Source organism: Helianthus annuus, chromosome 16, assembly GCF_002127325.2.
Source record: "Helianthus annuus cultivar XRQ/B chromosome 16, HanXRQr2.0-SUNRISE, whole genome shotgun sequence".
Taxonomy (NCBI): Eukaryota; Viridiplantae; Streptophyta; class Magnoliopsida; order Asterales; family Asteraceae; genus Helianthus; species Helianthus annuus.
In genome coordinates, this window is record NC_035448.2 from 128,585,351 (window position 1) to 128,599,557 (window position 14,207).

The 14,207-nt window shown below is 38.1% G+C and overlaps 1 protein-coding gene across 1 annotated transcript; it reads right to left on the minus strand.

Moving 5' to 3' along the window:
* Positions 1-12,243: 12,243 nt before the first annotated feature.
* LOC110915908 (ethylene-responsive transcription factor ERF109) lies at positions 12,244-13,128 on the minus strand. The gene has a single exon (XM_022160656.2). The coding sequence runs from the start codon at positions 13,123-13,125 to the stop codon at positions 12,382-12,384; it is 744 nt and encodes a 247-aa protein (XP_022016348.1). The 5' UTR covers positions 13,126-13,128; the 3' UTR covers positions 12,244-12,381.
* Positions 13,129-14,207: the final 1,079 nt, after the last annotated feature.

Genomic DNA, 14,207 nt, shown 5'->3' on the forward strand with positions numbered 1-14,207 from the left:
TCTTTGAGTCTGATGTTGACGCTCAAAGAACTGATATGGATACCACCGATGTTACTGTCGAAGTTCAAGCTACGAGTGTTGTTTCTGAGCCTGTTGGTGCTGTGTCACTTGGTGTTTCTGATTCTGCTGGTCCTTCTAATGTTGTTCATGATATGCCTAGTAGTTCAAGTGGTAAAAGGCCTGAGGAACCAGTAAGAATGCCTTTTGACGATGACTCAAGTGATGAAGATGAGTTTATCAGTATGAGAGAGATGAAAAGAAGGTTGGTTGTTGTTGAGCAAGACTCGATTCACAAGGAAGCGAAAATTATCCAACTTGAAGACACCATAGTGAAAAAGGATCAACAGATTGAGCAACTTCAAGGAGATGTTAGTTTGTTATTCTCTATGGTCTATGATCTGCGTGGTAGACTTGAAAAGAAGTTTGGGCAGGAATTTTCTGATCCTACAGACGTTGAAAACAAAAGGAAGGCCTTTGAAAAGGATAGTGCTGAAAAGAATGCTGCAATGGAGAAATACTTTGAGAGAGTTACTGATCCAGAAGCAGATAAAGCAAAAGCAGAAAGAATTAAAAGGAAAAGGGAGTTGGTGATTTTGAAGAACAAGAATCTAAACCCAGATGATGTTGATGCTCAGGCTACTCATCATCTGATGGATGTTGGTGAAACTCTGTATGATCAAGTTGGAAATCGCTCAGGTGTGGTAAGCTGGGGTTATGACCATGATAGAAAAAGATGGTGGATCAAGAGGAAAGTTGGTCCTGTGGAATGGTATAAACATCCTGGTCAGTTTCAATCATTTACGAAGGTTGATCTGACTGAATTGTCAAATGCACCTTGCGTTGATGATAACCCTGGAGGTCCTGGACACATGTTTTTCGAAAGATTGAAGAGGGAAGTTCAGCGTAACTTTCCATCGTTGCGTACTGCTGACTCTATTGTTAAACCTCTTAAAGGTGTTCGGGATCCATTTACTAATAAGCGAATGAAAGCAGTGCACTGGCCTGTGACAGACAAAGAGAAAGTGATTCCGTTGGTAAAGAAGATTCCTCAAGGTGCTTTGAAGTCTCTACATTTCTGGGCTTATGATGAGCGTCTTGGTCAGGCAGTGTTTGTTTGTGATGGTGATGTTAATTTTCGCTTAGTGGATCAAGTAGATGTGCTCAACATTGCTCTTGAAGATTTAGAAGTGTTGGCTCAAAATCAGATACGAGCTACTGAGAAATATGAAGCAATCGCCAAGGGATGGACTGCAGCTGTTGCTTCAGCCATTCATATTCGCAAGAAGGGATTCGGTGGTCTTAAGGATCGGTTGGCTGGTGATCGTGATACTTGAAGCGTCAAGAACCTGCATGCATAAACCTAGGGGGAGATTGTTGGAACCTGAAGGTTTATACATGTAGGTTTGCATAGTATAAGGGTTGTTTATGTATTTCTTTAGTATTAGTATGTGGGCCGAAATTAATAGTGTTTGGGTTAGTTCTTTGGGTCGCAACCGGGCTTTGTTTGCCCTAGTCGATTATGTATTTAAACCAACCTCAACCATTTGGTTGAGGTTGTTGATCACATAGAAGGTTGCGAGTTCCACTACGAGTCTTGTATCAGTCTTTGGCAATCATTGAATGCAAGATTTCGGTTTGTTCTTTGTTCATTGTTTATATTTTGATCTTTATATTTATTCTTGAATCACCTATTGATTGGTTTCCGCACAATCAATAGTTTGTTTGATATCATTGAGAGATCCTCACGGGTTTTACAAATTCCTTGTGATTCTTGTAAGTTTTCATCTCAAGTCTTGTACTTCTTTGATCTTTACACACTTTCTCATCAATTTCACCATCAAATCTCACCATTTCACCATCAAATCTCACCATTTCACCATGAAATCTGCTGATTCGGGCTGTTCAAGGGTGATGTCATCATGGAGTTCTTATGAACACTGAAGTGTGACATCATCTCACCAAGAACAACTCAGATCTAAAGGATTTCAACAATGTTTAAACACTGATTTCCCCTAAATCTAAACATCTTTCAAGTGATTCAGACTTTTCTTCAACATTCTTAACTTTTACTCAAAACCGATAGAATCTGAGCTCGTTCGGGCCTTCTATACATTTTCTGGTGAAGTATCGGTTTGAGAACAGATTTCTATCAAAGAGACGACCGATTCACGGGTTGAACATGAAACACCGTCATAAACAGCTGATTCAGATCGAACGGGGTGATTCCCGCCCGACCGGATGAGTTGGACCTGATGAAGTTTCTACTGTTTGACACGTAGTCATACCGTCTCAGTTAAACTTTCAAATTAGCTGATTTTACAGGTTTCAACCCAAAATAGTTGCTCGGTCGAACCGCCATCCGATCAGATAGCCATCCGATCGAACGGCTATCCGACCAAGAGGTCTGTGATTTTAAAACACTTAACAACTCAAAAACTTCAAGGAATATCAGTCCACTCAGATCACCATCCGAGTGGACGGCCATCCGTCCGGATGACCGTCCGTCCGGATGACTATCCGTCCGGATGACGTGATGTGTAGAGATATTTCAAACTTTTAAGAATGCTACAACGAAAACTTCAAAGTTCATACACAAACACATCCTTCCCAAACGAATGACTATCCGACCGAATGGTCATTCGTCCGGATGACCATCCGTCCGGACGGTCATCCGATCGGATCACCATCCGTCCCCATCTCACCGACACGCTGTTTAACGCACCGTTCAACGCTTATACTATCATACTATGATCAGGCTAATCTCTCAAGCGCTCCCTTCAATCCAAGCTTGTGTTTATTTATTAAACACGAACTGTGAGTATACTCGATCCCTTTTTGCTTTACGTACTTTTGGGTGTTACATACGTTACTTATATCAAATCACATCGATCACACAACTCAACCACTTTTAATACGCTAACCACTATCGCATGTTATACGTGTTATTCGATGAATGCTTGTATGTTATGTTTACACAGTGATTGTTTCCTGACACCTTAGCAACGATAGTACTATAGTTTGGACTCAGCACCTGTTGTGGACAGGGGTTGTTAAGGGTATTTTCTTCACGTGTCACAGTGGTGATATGTGTTGCGCATTCTACAACTCGCAGTCATGTCTGTGCATATTTCATTGTCGATAACCTACTTGCTTCACATTTCTACGTGTTACATGCTGGTTATGCGTAAATCACTTTCGCTACTACTATACTACTAAACTTGTATGCTCACCTTTACACTATGTGTATTGACTTTATTTTTAACGTATGTGACAGGTGTTTAGGATGCTGTGCTATGCTTTGCTTTTTTGGAATCAAGACTAGGGGAGTCTAGAAACCAATTAAACAATTTATGAGTTTTCAGAACAATTTGTGTCTTTGAGAACACTATGTCTATAATAACTGTTTTTATTTGATATGCTATGGTATGGGACGTAATGTTATATATCTGGTAATTGTAGTTGTTATGGATTCTCTTGGACAATCTGTTTCGCTCAGTGCCGCGCCCCGATGTTTCCGCCATCGGTTGGGGTGTGACAGTTGGTGTTTACCCTTATCCTCTGTTGAGGGTATTTCGGGTTAATGATCCATCCTTGCTCATCCTCTTCATTTTTCATTGAACTTTCCCCTTCAACCAGGAAGGCTTTCTGGGTGGGTTGAAGGGTTGATATCCCTCTTTCGGTTGGGAACTTCAAATTGCCTTGGTCAACTGAAACCGCCATTCCAAACTCACTTTGCCCAGGCCTCCCTATGATGACATCATAGTTGGAAGGCATGTTGATCACCACGAAGGTAAGTGGTTTGGTTCTTTCCATCTTTCCTTTACTAAAGCAAACATCAAGGGTTATTTGGCCCAAAGGCTTGATGGGTATATCAGTTATACCTTTGATAGAGGACTCAGCTTGCTGAAGCCTTGAACGTTTGTCGTTACTGAGACGGTTGAAGCATTTCTCAAACATGATTTCGGTAGCTGCTCCTGTGTCAATGTAAGCTTTGTTTGTTTTGATGGTTCCCGTGGTAGCGTCTACCACCAAAGGGTTTAGCAAACCCCTTTCGAAAGGTGGGAAGCAGACACATTGAAGCTCCCAAGCCTCCAAGCATGGTCGTTTGTGGGGAGTTTTTCCATCAAGGTTTACAATGTTTACTTCCTTACTCTTGCCTTCAGCCATTTTGTTTTTTACCCCTTTGACCAAATGGGCAAGTTCTCCGCACTTAACAGCTTCCTCGATTCTTTTCTTGAGCTAGAAGCAATCGTTGGTGTGGTGGCCTTTTTCTTCGTGAAGCTCATAGTATTGGGTGGATTTTTCGTTTCTCTTGCTCTTTAGTAAGGGTCGGGGATGTCGGAAGCTGTGTTTTACCTCTTCAGTGGCCAGGATTTCTTGTAGGCTCTTGATTAAGGCTGTGAAGTTCACAGTGTTTTCCCTGCTTAGAGGGTTCGTGCCTTCAGGCCTTCTTGGATCTGAACTTCTACAACGTTTGTCGTAGGAACCATAGTTACTCCTTTTCCTGTTGGGACTGTTACTTCTCCAACTAGGACCCCTTTTCCTTTGTTCTTTGATGTCAACAGCTTCCTCTCCACGAATCTGAGCTTCAGCCCTTTCAAGGGCCTTCTCAAGGGTTTTGGGTAGGCACTTGTTGAAGTCCTTAGTGAGATACTTGGAGGTGATGGCATTCATGAAACCTGCCACCCTCATTTTTTTCATCAGCGCCGGTTAACCCTTCTTTCTTGTATCTTTCAATGAAGTCTCTAAGGCTTTCATTATCTCGTTGCTTAATTTGGAAAATCACTGTAGCATCCTTGACATACCTCCGTTGCTGCGAAAAGTTGGCCAGGAAACCTTTGCTCAGGTCATCAAAGGTTCGAATGCTTCTTCCAGGTAGGTCGTTGAACCATATTCGGGCAGACCCTACAAGGGTTTGCATGAACATGAGACAGCACTCGACGTTGGACCACTTTTCAATCCTTGCAGCCCAGGTAAAGATTTGGAGGTGGTCTTCAGGATCTTCTCTTCCGTCTTACATTCTTATGTGGGATGGCATCTTGATCCGGGTTTGAAAATCATAGTCGGCGGTTTGTTGGGAGAAACAAGACAAATTGCTAGGCTTGTAAGGTTTGGCAAGATCTTCTTCTACTCGTGAGGTCGGATTATTGCTCGTGTTTCCTTAGTAGGTGGTCAACACTTGGTTGATAAAGTGTTTCCAAGGAAAATGTGCCATCATTTGGGCCATCATTTGTGGCATCAGGTTAAAGCCTTGAAGGCTTTCGGGTGTAGCCATGTAGTTCATTCCCATGGGAGCACTCATGGCTGCACTTCGAGCCATAGGGAGAACAACTAAAGGTTGCTCTCATGCTGGGGACACGGGAAGAGGAAGGCTTGAAGCTGGTGACTGCAAAAGTTGATCTAAAGTCGTTTCACGTCCCAACGGTGCACCAGTTGCAATTGGTTGAGAGGTTAACAAAGGGAAAACAATTGGATCTAGTCTTCCAACAGCGTACTGACTCGGATTAGGTGGAAGATGACTAGGACCAGATTCGAACAGGGATGTAACGGGTTGTGAGCGACTAAAAGGAGGTAGGGGTGGCCCTTGTGACAACGAAGGTTCTAGCTCATCATACTCCAACCTTATTCTTACTCCTTTTTCTCTTTCTCGGCTCACATATTGGTTGAGAAGAGATCTCAAATGTGGGAAGTTGTTTGCTACTCCTTCGGGTGTCAAATCGATGCGTTCTCGTGTACTCGTTGCACGGATTTGAGGAGAAGGGACCCCTGAACGAGAAGGGATTGGTGTCTGAAAGGAGGAGAATTCCGGGAACATGGTTCCCGTTGGAGTGCTTCCTGGAGTAGAAAACGTGGTAGGTATAGCCAGTGGAGTTTGGCTAGCACTAGGTGTTGAAGTACGAGGTACTTGATTCACCTCACCTGGAGACTCGCTTTCAGACATGACGAACTTGATGAAGTTGGAGCTACACTACTGGTCTTTTATGATAAACTTAGCAGCGTAGCCCCACGGGGGGCGCCAACTTGTTGCTACAACAAATATAAGACCAATGATAGTGGCTAGACTGGCTAGGCAAAAGGGTTCAAAGGTTCTGATTTGCCTAACGCAAGTCGTGGGGTCCCCTCGCGTATGCAATACGTAAGGTTGGATCACTTTACTATTGATTGCTTTAAATTTTGGATTGAAGGATATTCAACCCAGAATGTTTGTATGCAATGTGATAGTGTTGGGGTGAGTGAAGAATAGAACATGTAAATAACAAGTTTTAGAGAGAGGGAGAGAGATTTCTGAAAGTGTTGGGCTGAATGACAAAGTAGTGTCATTTATAGGGAAAGAACCAACTATAAGGAGAAACATTTGACCAGTGATCCGATGTCTTAGTGGAGGGCTTGCCTTTTTTGGTAGGTTGAAGGCTTTGGACATACGGGTAAAAGGATGTCACTCTCCACATGCATCTTTTGCGGCTGAGTGGGAGAGATCACACGTAAAGTGTGATGTGACTTGACACTGTTTTGTGCTTTCTGCTGTTCACTACAGCTTAGTCGTTTCCAAACCCTTTTACATTTCAACCCTTTAAGCTGTATTACACTTTAGCCAGTTTATTAAGCTTCAGCTACCCACGTAATCACTATTCATATCTCGTAATTTGTTATACTTCAATAGTTATTTTGTATAACATTATATCTAGAGTAAACTGCAATTTTACCACCTGAGGTTAGGGGTCATTGGCATCTCTACCCCCCTAAGGAAATAATTGCAATTTTACCCCCCATTGTTTGCTCTTATGTCGCATGTTTACCCCCCGGCGTCAAAGTGGCTAACAGATCTGTTAACTCTAAGTTGAAATGACTATATTACCCTTCCATTTTACCCCCCAACATTCCAGTTAAGTCGCACAATTACCCCCCACTGGTAAATTACTAATTAGTCCTTTGTTATTACCCCCTGTACTTTGTGCTAAGACACAACATTACCCCCTGCAACTTCCAAAACCCTTCCCGCCAAAATCAAAAACCTATTCTATGATTCTATAATAAAAAATCTGAACCTGTTCTATGAACTGAAACCTAATTCTGATTTTTGAACACGTAATCTGAAACATAACAAGCATACCTGTTCAAAAATCAAGCAAAAATCTAAAACCTAACAACCATACCTGCTGCAATGTGTTCTATACTAAAAAAATAAAGCATACCTGCTGCACTAACAATTTCATTCAATGTATCTGATCATGTATCAAACCACTGCTGCTCTGACCATGTATGAAACCACTGCTGCACTAACAATGTATCAAACCACAATGTGTTCTAACATAATGTATCAAACCACAATGTTTGAAACCACTGCTGCACTAACAATGTAACACATTCAGACATTGTAACTCACATTCAGACATTGTAACACATTCAGACATTGTAACTCACATTCAGACATTGTAACACATTTAGACAATGTGTTGTAGAATCTGACTAAGCACACTTATGCCCAAACTGTCATCTTCAGGACTGATGCCCCAAGTGTAGTGCAAACTGTCATCTTCAGGACTTATGCAAACTGTCATTCTAGCATCAGGTTACTAGCCTACAACCTGCAAATGCACATATAGCAACTGTGATCAACCAGTGTGTGTTATTTACAACCTGCAAATGCACATGCAACTGTCATCTACATGAGTGTGCTGCCCATTTTGATCAATCTACTGATCAAACATAATGTCAAGAAACAATGAGTGTGATGCCCATGTTGATCAATCTGCTGATCAACATACCAACATTAACCTAGATTAAGTTACCCACATACCAACATATCAACATTAATCTGCTAATCAACATACCAACATTAACCTAGATTAAGTTACCAACATATCAACATACCAACATGAGTGTGCTGCCCATGTTGATCAATCTGCTGATCAACATATCAACATACCAACATTAACCTAGACAATCATCATCATTTTAGACAAAAGCTAAATAAGTTAAGTTAAGTTAACCTACATATTACACAAAAGCTTCGATTAAGTTAAGTTAAGTTAACCTACATATTACACAAAAGCTAAATAACTACTAGAGTAAACATCCATCCGCTCAACTCTCCGATGGTAGATGGAAGTTGAGGACAGGCCTCCCAAACACAGAGACCACCAGGTGGACCACCAATGATGAGCTTGATAAGCTCATCGCCAGGTCAACAGTAAAAAAACCAACAGTGAACCAAATCAGACCCTAAACCCTGTTTATAACATGATAATGACTAAATCTGACCCTGATTAACTAACATTGGCCGATTATACCTTTGGTGTGGCGGATGAGATAGCGGATTAGCCAACAAAAGACCGGCATTTAGACTGATCTGAAGAGAGCGGAGGAGTTGTTGTCGTCGGAGGAGAAGAATGATCGAAGGAGTTGTTGTCGCCGGAGGAGATGAATGATCGCCGCCGGAGCAGCCTGTCGCCGGAGAAGAAGGTTGAAGGACGATAGTGGGAAGGTGGGGGGGGGGGGGGGTAATTCTGCTTTGTTATGTTACTTATAGGGGGTGTTGTAACAAAGAAGCTTCACATTAGTAGCAAAATGACTAATTTACCCTTTGACCATCAGCTTATAATGTTGACTGCTAAGCCACTTTGAAGCCAGGGGTAAACATGCGACATAAGAGCAAACAGTGGGGGGTAAAATTGCAATTATTTCCTTAGGGGGTAGACATGCCAATGACCCCTAACCTCAGCGGGTAAAATTGCAGTTTACTCTTATATCTATATACAAATATATAAAAGCATTCAACATAAATATTATATTTTTGGTTTTCTATTTGAATTCCCTCCGGTCGAAAACATACGGCCTTGCCAGCTAGTAGAATTTTGAACTTCGAAGTTTCATGGTCGGCATATCTAGAAGAAAAAAGAAGGGTCAATCTTTGGTAGAAAGCATGAGGATGATACCATCTTGGATGCCACTTGAATGGTCGGGACGTTGACTGGGATAGAAATGGTTATTGACTTGTTTTTCTTTTCTTTCCCATAAATAGAATTCCAGAGTGGTCTGGTCAATTGTACTTTTTGTGTCACAATTCACTTTTTTTAGGTTCTGGAGGTTGCATATGCCAAATTGTTAGCTATAGTTGGTGGGGTCATTGATATACCAATACGTTGCATAGGAGAAAATGACTGAAAATGTTATTGAGAAAAAGTCGGTAATACGACAAAATAAACTTACACTATTTCTCTATTAATTTGTGGAAATCCTCAGCGCATTGCGACGTGAATTCGGTCTGTATTAATTCAGTTTATTACGGCATAGATATGGTATCAATACTCAATATAGTAACCGAAAATGATAAAAACAAATAACGGTTCCAAAAAGAAACTCTATAGCGAATACAACTCTGTTTTCAATGAAATGTATACCGGAAACCATAAAATGAATAGTGGTACTGCTACTGAAGTTGTTCGGATGGTATCGGTTCAGTTCGTCATAATAAAAAAAATCAAACATATTTAACTTTTTCGATATTTGAGAGAAAAATAAAACTTTTATCCAGACGTCACTTTATACAAAAAAATGTGCGGTAGCTTTGATAGCATTTACGTTTGTGTTTTGATTACTTTTACATTACTATTCACAACTCGGTCTTTTTTAAATACATATTGATACGTTGATTTTGGTTGAAAAAAAATTCAAAAGCACAAACGTACATGCTATCAAATTTTCCTCACATTTATATTTTTGTATTTGACACCGTTCACCTTTTTGGCATTTTAATTAATAATATAATGTAATGCTTTATAAAGTTTCAAATATACTTTTATGACGTGTTTTTTTAATTTACGTGTCGATAGTTTTGTTCAAAAATTTTCGTTGCGATACTAAGTGTCAGCACCATAATAAACTAAACCGATCAAATTACCGTGTTAACGTGCGAGACAATTTCTCTAGTTAAAAATTAAATTGTATTGTTATTGACAAGTTGGTTTTTACGAAATATGTGATATGTAAATTCCTTGATATCTAAGTTTATTAATTCATTTATATAGCTACATATAGCAGAAACAAAAAAAAAACGAATCACGTTGCAAAACAAAACTTAATTAGTAAATCAACTAAAACCAACGGTATTATTATTAACTTTATATAACTGGAATTTTTCATGTGTAGATTTATAAATGTTTTAGAGTAGGACTACAAACAACCTGAATGAATAAATGTTTTAGATTAGAACTACAAACAATCTGAATGAATACTTGTTCGTGTTCGTTTGTTGGAAATAATGTGTTCATGAACTGTTCATAAACACTTACTTAATGAGATTTTCTGTTTGTGTCTGTTCATTAAAGAAATGAACGTGTTCATGTTCATTTGTATTTGTTTGTTGATTTTAGATACTAGACAAAAACAAACACGAACACAAATGAATTTTCAAGAACACAGAGAAACGCAAATAAACGTTCATGAATAGAAACAACATAAATGAACATATATTAGATTTTAAATAAAATAGACATCTTTCGTCACAAACATTAAGTAGATCCATCTAAAATATACTGCCCCAATAATCTTGATCACATAATTACCTTAAAATAATGTCAAAAAAAAAAACACAAAGTTATCATATTAAACTTGACGCCTTCATTTAATTCACCTAAAATACTAGTTAATCAAAACGAGTGAAGTAATAATAATATGTCATACACTAATATTTATTAATTACTAGAATTTAAAAGTACTGAAATTTGAAATATAAGTTAAAACCCTAATAAATTATCGAACACAAACAAGCATAAACAAACAAACACTCAAGAACATAAATAAGCGAACACAACATCTGTTTATATTCGTTTGTTTAACTAAACAAACAAAATTCCTATATTAGATTTAAAAAAAATTATGCATTTTAAATAGATTTAAATGCCAATATCGTCTTTGAGGTTTTGACACTTTGTTTATTTCATCCAAAATAAAAATAAATAGGTAAATTGTCAAAATCAAAAAAATAATAATTATTGTTTATTATTGAAAGATAAAAAAAAATTAAAAATTAAAAACAAAAGAATAAATCAGTAAATTGCTAAAATTGTCTCTATAGTTTAAGAATTGTTAAAGCCGTTCATTAGTTAACGATTAACTCTTTCAAATATATATCGAAAACTAAAAAAAAATGACTTGGCCCACTGGTTTGAGTTCTGTGTCGACCTTACTTGCTTTGTTTTTGCAACTTCGAGGCTTGCTCCAGATTCTTTTTTAGTCGGTTCAAATGCTCAGATATACACGTTTTTGTTTTTTTTTTTTCCAATAATAACAGACTACACAGCTTTGTGATTCAAATTTCTACAACTCAAATTCAAATTTTCTAATTCTTTTTATTTCTTTTTCATAACTATTTCAATAAATTAAATTTCAAAATAATAAAATCACAATGATTTTACAATTGATCGATCTCATCAAAGAAAATTTCTTGTGGATCACCGGTAGGTCTAGGTTCGGGTCGTTAGATTGGGATAGATGAAAAGAGTTTAGCGTGAGAGATCTAATTTTGTAATTATCAGGTTTCAGTTTCATGTTGGCCTGTTTCTATATTTTTATATAGAGTTTCGCCGTTAAAAATAAAAATTGTGTCATGGGTCCTTGAACCTCCTTAACCTTTATTATCTAATTCAATTTTGGGAATGTTATTTTTAGTGTATTTCGGTTTACTATAGCGAGTACGTCAAAACCGATAAAGTTTGTACACACCGCAACACATGAGATTGATTTCACAAAATTAAAAACCCAACGAAAAATTTATAAAACAATAGCTTATCTAGTTTTGACAAAATTAGAAAAGAAAACTTTATATTTAGAGACCTATCTTTTTACTCGCATAAAACCCTTGAATTCTTAGAGATGGCATGCAACTTTTTATCTTTGTATAAGCATAAAAACTTCTTAAATTTATCAACTCATAGTTAACTGAAATGTATGCACTCAACAGGGGCGGACCTATAGTGTTACAAGGAGTAACCTTTGTTGCCCCTTGACGCTCCTGTGACGCTTCGATAGTAGTGTATAAATTTAGAAAAAAAAATTGACGTTTTTTTCGACTTCGTCACCTTCCTTTTTGAAATGTAACCCTTATGTAGATTTTCTAGATCCGCTACTGGTACTCAATTAACTTATAGTTAACTGAACCACATTCTTCCGTAACTAAAATAACCAAACCGCTTATATAATCTAAAACCTAAATATCAATCACATTTCAGCCAATGGAGTAAATTGGTGAAAAAAATACCCTTTTACAGATTGTGTATATATCCACACCTCCATTGAACAACTCGCACAAATAGTCGCAAGCTTTCAAAAAACTAAAAAAAAAAATAATAAATAGTTTACAACACTACATATTTAAAATACTCAAACACTCCCGCCATTAAATTCATTAATCATCATCCAATCTTCATTCCATTTCTCCTCAATCCCCTCCAAATTATCCTTTTCTAAATCAGTCTCTTTTCCAGTTGCCTTACCTTTTATTGTTTCTAGTCCTCTTGATGACGAAGATGCTTGTTGCGAGTTATCGGTCAATGCCGAAGATGTTGTCTCATAATCCGTTAACGGAAAGTTGAGCTTCGCTCTAGGCCCGCGGAACTCTATAGCAGCTCGGTCATAAGCCCGAGCAGCTTCTTCCGCGGTCCCAAAAGTACCTAACCATACCCGAACTGCCCTCCGAGGGTCTCTAATCTCCGCGGCCCATTTTCCCCATGGTCTTTGTCTTACACCTCTATAATTCTTCTTTTTTCTTATCGGACCGACTCCCCCTCGGTCACCCATGTCGTTTTTCTGTAATTTTTTATCCTCCGTAAAGAAGTTACACCCTAAGCAACCATTGATCCTGCATACCGGGCATGTTTGAGGAAGCGGGACCGCGAGTACGGAGTCTACGGCTTCGCTAGAGGCGGACGTGTATTGAGATGATGACCGGAGAATTGAGCGGCCGATTATGACGTTTTTGAGAGCAGCAACCATGACTGAAGTTTCTTGATCATTGGTGAGGCGCCTCCACGGTTCGAATGGCTGAGAAGATGTCGGGTTTAGCGGCGGTGTGTCGTGAGAATTGGTGGTTTCTTCTTCGTTAAGTTTGTTGGTGAAGGTGTCCATTGATGGTGGTTGTGATAGTTTGGAGGGAATGGGGGTGGTCAAACTATTTATATATGTGTGTATTTTGACTTTTGAAAATGGCTTGTGCCAGCTAGGACGCTGTTCACACACGGTTTTTCTCTTGAACTTTTGAGTTTCATGATATTTTGGTGCGTGTGCACGTGATGATTATGTGGATAGGGTTGTTTGTTGTTTTGGATGAGGAATGTTTTAGTTGTACATTGCACACTTAAATATATCATAATATTATTTAGTCATTTTTCATAAATTCATGAGTTGATTGCCAAAATTGTTTTGTGAGGTTGGGGCAGGTCTGTCATTTTTGTCTAAAATAACACTTTTGTATCAAATTGTCCTTAACGTTTGTAACTTTTTGCCATTTTCATCGAAACCACTAACTTAGTTTATTTTTTATGTTAAGTTGAGGATATTTGGATGAAACTGGCAAATATAAAACCACATGGACGATTTTGGCAATTTACTCAAACTCTTTTAAATTTCTTTTATTTAATTAATTTTGTTATATATATAATAAAAAAATATACATGCAATTTTTATATGAAAAAAATAATAGCTTTCTCACATATTTTTTATAAATTTTAATCCAACCACTAACTAAGTTAATTTTTCTATTAAGGCGAAGGATGTTTATAAACTAAGACAGAAATTAATTTCTAATTTTTTATATAGATCAGTTTTATAAAAATAAAATCCACTTAAACCTCTAAATTTTATAAACTAAAATGCTGGTGACCTTATTGAAAAAGGTCAAATAAAAAAATCTTATCATATGTACCAAGTTTGTAATTCATCTTCTACTCTTTTAAATTTGCTCCTAAGGAAAAACAGAAGCCAGTGCCCCCTATCAAACAACGTATCGTTACCAAACCTTAAAATTACCCACCCAATTGTAATTATAATGCTATGAACCAAAAGTTTCTTTACTCAAGTGTCACACCCCAACCGATGGCGGAATCATCGGGGCATGACACTGAGCGAAACAGATTGTCCATAAGTTTCCATAACAATTATTATCACTATTCAATTTATATAATACGTCCCATACCGTACCTTAAATAGCA

Excerpts from the sequence above, each read along its gene's own strand:
- LOC110915908 (XM_022160656.2), bottom strand. The coding sequence starts at position 13,125 with ATGGACACCTTCACCAACAAACTTAACGAAGAAGAAACCACCAATTCT.